The sequence below is a fragment of the Callorhinus ursinus genome, unplaced genomic scaffold, assembly GCF_003265705.2.
Source record: "Callorhinus ursinus isolate GAN/ISIS: 27379988/994484 unplaced genomic scaffold, GSC_fseal_2.0 scaffold57, whole genome shotgun sequence".
Lineage (NCBI taxonomy): Eukaryota > Metazoa > Chordata > Mammalia > Carnivora > Otariidae > Callorhinus > Callorhinus ursinus.
In genome coordinates this window covers 7,578,824-7,584,823 of record NW_027397119.1, presented here as the reverse complement: position 1 = coordinate 7,584,823, position 6,000 = coordinate 7,578,824, and the positions used below count along the sequence as shown (strand labels likewise).

The following is a 6,000-nucleotide window of genomic DNA, read 5'->3' as shown; positions in this document are numbered from 1 at the left end:
GGGAGGGGAGGGGAGGGGAGAGGAGGGGAGGGGAGGGGAGGGGAGGGAAGGAAAGTGGGGGGAAGGGAGGGGAAGGGGAAGAGAAGAGAAACCGAGCACTAACGTGGGATGATTTCATTAATCCTAAATCTATAGCGTGATACAGCAGAAACAGTCAACTCTGCTGGCACCTACTTGAACAGATCCTTTCCTCACAATCAATATTTCAACTCAAGCAGCTGAGAAAGAGGAGAAAAGGAGACAAATCAGATGGGCCGCTGGAAAAGAGGGGTAAACTGGCACTGTCTCCAAAAAACCAGAGTCCTGGCTCACTCTGACGACAACTAAAAGATAAATGGTAGTGTGTAGAAATCAAGAGTTTAACTCATAGCAGTAAAACTATGAAGACTTCACATACAAACCATGTATCGCTTTCATGGCAGTGTAATATACCTGTACCGCAGTGGCATTGAAAAAAGAACAAAATGAAAGATGAATCAAGACGGTCTAAAGCATCTGATAGCATTGCTGGTCTAAAGCACTGCTCTGATAGCACTACTTGGCTCTTTGTAGGATCCTTGACTCATTTTACCGCAAGAAATCCTCCTTGCTGTCCTATGCTCATGAAGAAGACATGAAATAAGGATCTTGGGTGAAGGAAAACAATCTGCAGCAGCATTCAGATAAGCGATGTAACAGCTGCAGTCACTCACAAGGCTCTTGCTAGAGGGACAGTAAACCCAAGTGTAGGTTTATCCTAATACTCACAGGTCAAACATGCAGCTTGGAATTTTCTAAGCAAAGGATTTAGTGGTAACAGGGACAGCAAAAAACCTAGGTAAGCAAGGGGGAGAAAGAAAGCTGAGTAGCAGAAGAGGATCCTGTGCTAGGCAAGGATGTACCAAAATTAGCATCAAATATCTACAAATGCAAATAAAATTTTTAAATTTTTCCTTAAGTTTTCCAAAAATTGCAGCTTTACATAAGAGGAATCAGAGGGTGCAAGTGCAGATTCCCTACTCATCTTGTCCCTCCTTTACGTCATCACCTGCAAAAGGTCCTAACTGGCAAAAATCAGACAAAATTGAGGGCTATCAAACTATTCTGAAGACAGGAGCATTTGGGAGAAAACAGGGAAGACAGACATTTAACTTGCTGCATTCACCATGCTCTAACGGAACACTGAACTCCGAGGACTCGTTCTGCTTAGAGGGGGAAACCCTTGTCCCTGATATCTAGAGAGAGCGAGAGGCCTGGGCTTACTTCCCTAAGAAGGAACAATACTGGAGAAAGTGGTTCAGTTTCCCCTGTACCTTCATCTGTCCTCTCCCTGTGGGAGGAGTAACTTATCTGATTATATAAGAAAGGCTGATATTTACTGGGCCTTTTCTCTTTGGGGAGAAAATGTTAAAAGTCCTTCTCTCTAAAGGCCTACTTTGGCTGCAAGTCATATTCTGCAAGATTTTAAGATGATGAGCATTTTGAACCCAAATTCCACAAGCATCACCCTTTAAACATTTAACAAATAATGAGAAGAAGGTGAGCATGGTTTTGTGATTTACTGCAAGGGACTTGTATTCTAGTAACAGTTGCATGACTAGCTGTGACTCTTGGCTGTCATTTACCTTTTAGCCTGAAGTGCAAAATAACAGGGGTTGAGTATAAGAGTGCATTCTAGTTTTAAACTTCTAGAACTTTTAACAAAACTCCCCCTCAAGAAATTAAATATGATGCTAAAAGCGATCTCGTTCGTTGTACTTGTAACTGGGAAAACCCTTCCTTCCAGGGCAGGCCTTCCCAAAGTGTGGTCTGTGAACCATTTACCAGCTTCCAGAACACATGTTCTAGTGGAAAGAAACCCCTCATGGGGGGAAACGGGGCCATTGTTTTAAGTTTGTTGTTTGTTTTTCTTTTTTTTTTTTTTTTTTTTGACTTGGGCTTTTCTTAACAAGCAACTGAGGTGATTTTTATGATCAGTAAATTTATTAATTCTAGGGCCATGGTCTTCAAAATTTCATATGCAAACCCCTGGGCATACATCAAGATTTTTCCATGGGGAAAGCAGACAGGAATATGTATAAGGACATCAGCTTAAAGATCTTCAATTTCCATATGTATTGCCCTAAGATTTATGTGCTCAGATAAGGCTTCTTCAGATCTAACATTTTTCTTTACTTATTTTCATTTTCACAACTGCCATACTCCCTATTTCCAAAAGAAAGGCTGACTCATACCCATCTAGAATCTTACTACGGGGCATTGCTCCAGATTGTAAAAAACCTCCAGAGGCATCAAACAAAAGAACAACAATAAAAAAATTAAAAAAACAGAATTCTCAAGGGACAATGAGGACAGAGTAAAGCAAAGAGAGCTTCGGTTAAAAACTCTGCACCTCATCTATCTTAGAACTATAATTGAGAAGGTTGCGCCACAAATGTGTCAATGCATTTATCTGAATTAAAAATAAAGTCAAACATTTTCTGACTGAAAATGAAATCTGATTTGGCTGGTGAATTTTAATTGAGAACAGGCTTTGCTACTTTATATGACAGGACTTCTATAAATTTAATCAGCTAAATCTACAGCTCCACGGCTTTGAGAAAAATATTTTTAAGGCACATATACAATATATTGGATAGGGTATCCTTTGTAAGTACTTAAATTTATTTTTAAAATTTAGATGTCACATTAAACATGTGCAAAAGGAAAACTAACTGAGAATGAGAACCATGAAATGGAGAAGGAACTGCTTGGAAAGGGGCACAAGGGACAGAAACCGTCCCCTTAGAGTAGCTTGTTTTAGGTTGGCTACTCAGATGTCTACAACTCAAGAGAAGGGAACACTTTGTTTGCTAATCATACCCCCAAGGTGTAAAATGTGCAAAAGGTTATATATAGTTTTTCAAAATTCTTTCAGGGGTATGTTAGCAAAAATGCTCTTGTTTCTCAAGACTTTTCTTTTGGTGTATCTGAATTGTGCAGCCTATTGCAACCATAAAGTGATCTATAGCATTACACAACTTGACTAATCAAATTACTTATGTTTTTTTCATTGTTAGCTCTAATATTTTTCTAACAGCCACCTTGGATCTTGATGGCTAAGAACACTCCCTAACAGAAAAAAAGAATAGGGAATAAAATTAATTGAAGAAATACTAAATCTTCAAGTAACTGGGTAAGTGAATGAATTAAAGTACTTTTGTCTGTACTGGAAGTTGCTTTCTCCCAGATCCTCATCTTTAAAGAGAGAATGACGTGATTAACGCCATCTTTTCATATTAATGGTAGTTCCCCCAAATTGATAATCTAGTTCTAAAGAACTCATTCTCAAATTACCTCTAAGTGTAGAGAGAAAAATGTTGTGACGCACAGATGTTTACATAAATAAACAGATGCAGTGAGTTACGGTGAGTGGAGATGCTCAATACTGACATTTTGATACATACCTAGCCTGTTAATATTTCTCTGCAATTCATGGAGTCAGCTATGCTATAAAAACCTTAATAACCAACTGAATCTCTTTCTTGCAAATAGGGCATGAAGCCCCAGCCTTCTTCAATCTTCTGGCACAGTGAAAACAAGTGACAAGATGCCCTGTCCTCCCATGAATAATGTTCCCGTCTCGTGGTCTTTTCTCACACAGACTACATGGCTTCAAGAGATTCTGGCAATCCTCCATGTTTTCTGTATCTGTTCTCTGTTCGAAAAGGTTATCTGATTGTTCTCCCATGCTTGATATGGTTTCCTGGCTTTCAGAACTGTGGGCCAAATCCAAGAATTCCACTGAGTTGCAGGGATCAAAAAGTTTGGGGTTTTTTTCTTCCTTTGTATATACATCTTTAGGTCTAACAACTGGAGCTGATATGGTTCTTCGACAATCAGGGACATCAATTCCTTCATTTTCCTTCTTTTCAGGTATGGCAGTGATATCAGACGTGGAGAGAGAATGGGTTAACTTAGAACAATCCGAATACCAATCCTTCCTCAACGCCCAGCAACGAAAACAGTACCTCTTGCTTGGAGAGTTAAATTTCTTGCACTCAGTACACTGCCACTCATCCTACAACGACAAGTGCGGCCAATTAATACTCACACAGTGGTGAACACGAAGCTGAGAAAAAGGAGGGTAGGCCAAATCTCATCATCTCACCAAGCTAGTGAGAGTCTGGACATTCCACATCAGTGGTCTAGCCTCGCATCTGAACACATTCCACAGCCACGTGTAAGAAAGTCTAGAGAAGTTTTACAGTGATAGTGACAAAATCACCATTTCAAGTCAAAATTTGATATAGCTATCTTTAACAAAGTTAAATTCATTATTCTGGCATTTTGTCGAGTCTGGGTGGAATTTACATTGCTTGCTTTTCCCTGCTGCCTTCTTTTTTAGTTCATTTCTCATTGTACAACTTACTCTTTTATTGAGCAAGAGGCTAAAGAATGAAGAAAAGATAACACTTTCATTCCTTCCCACTAATTAAGAAATGTTATAAAATTTGGCAAAAAGGAAGCTAAAATTAAAATGAGGTTTGGGGGCACCTGGGTGGCTCAGTCGTTAAGCATCTGCCTTGGGCTCAGGTCATGATCCCAGGGTCGTGGGATCAAGCCCCGCATCGGGCTCCCCGCTCAGCGGGAAGCCTGCTTCTCCCTCTCCCCACTCCCCCTGCTTGTGTTCCTGCTATCACTCTCTCTCTCTGTCAAATAAATAAATAAAATCTTTTAAAAAAATAAAATAATGGGGCGCCTGGGTGGCTCAGTCGTTAAGCATCTGCCTTGGGCTCAGGTCATGATCCCAGGGTCCTGGGATCAAGCCCCGCATCAGGCTCCCTGCTCAGCGGGAAGCCTGCTTCTCCCTCTTCCTGCCTGTAGCTCCCCCTGCTTGTGCTCTCTCTCTCTGTCAAATAAATAAATAAATCTTTACAAAAAAAAAAAAATGAGGTTTGAAAACTACTACGTTACTTCTGCTCTCTCACCGCTCTGAGGGTCACAGGTCACTACCTGTTGTACGCCCAAACCCTACCCTCTGAAGAATGAATGTTCTTGCCCTTGGATGCTGGTAACTTTTTTCTGACTTCTCCATATTCAAATTAGGAGATACCAGAGCTCAATGAATTTTAAATGCCTCACTTAATGCAAAGGTAGCTACCTGGAACAAGTCAAGAGTATTTAATGTGGATAATTGCCTGGCTTTGACAGGATCAGTGATTTGACACAGGCAAACCTGATTACTTTCAGAATGAAGGCTGCAGACTTCACGTTTAGAAGGCATAACCCAACTGCCTAGGCCAAGAGGCAGGGACACGACCAGTTGTTAAACTGGTGGTCTTTAGACAGCGTCAAAACATTCTTGCCAGTTTAAGATCCTAGATCTCATCTCATCTACTTCATGCAATACAGAATCTCAAAGGCACTTCATAAAGACTTGGAATTTATAACTGATGGTGTGTCATAGTCTAACTGGCATCATTTTTTCTTCTTTAGTAGTACATAAATAGGGCTTATTAAATTAAATGGCATCTTTGATTTGATGAAATACAGTCTATTTGCTTAATAGGTTATCTGGGCCCAAGTAGCCACAGAAGTCTGATTAAGATGGAAACACTTATCTCTGCTATTTGTATTATGGTCAAGAACACTTAATGGACCAATATATTCCACTTTATTACTTAGCTACGCACAGACAGATAATTTACAATGCATTACCATAATGGTCAACAGTGGCAGGCTGGGCGTTGGGGGAGGATCAACACCAGAGACAACCTACAACTTTTCTATCCCCAAGCAGCAAACTGTAAAATCCCCTCCCTTCTCCTTCCCCCACCACCATTCCCAGCAAGTAAGCCAAGGGAAGTGCTAAAAGGAAAATGGGGAACTAGCATGAAAAGAGAAAAGCAAGGTGTATGTCTGAATCTAAACCTCGGTTGTCACATCTGGTGACAAATCCACACCTAATACCCAATAGCTTAATACTACATCTTCATTTACTAGCCCTCCATTAATGTAAACCTGTGTGGAAATTAAGCC

The 6,000-nt window shown here is 40.4% G+C and overlaps 1 protein-coding gene across 7 annotated transcripts in view; it reads right to left on the bottom strand.

Moving 5' to 3' along the window:
* The window catches only part of MDM4 (MDM4 regulator of p53), a 59,781-nt gene that overhangs the window by 18,695 nt on the left and 35,086 nt on the right, over positions 1-6,000 (bottom strand). For 5 of the 7 annotated variants that reach the window (XM_025855197.2, XM_073884528.1, XM_073884529.1 and 2 more), the window contains one exon: positions 1,885-4,039. The exons of the other annotated variants lie outside the window; for them this stretch is intronic. In XM_025855197.2, the coding sequence (XP_025710982.1) occupies positions 3,464-4,039 (576 nt within the window). In that variant the 3' untranslated portion in view covers positions 1,885-3,463. Of the gene's footprint in view, positions 1-1,884; positions 4,040-6,000 lie in introns of those variants that run through there. 7 annotated transcript variants of the gene reach the window in all.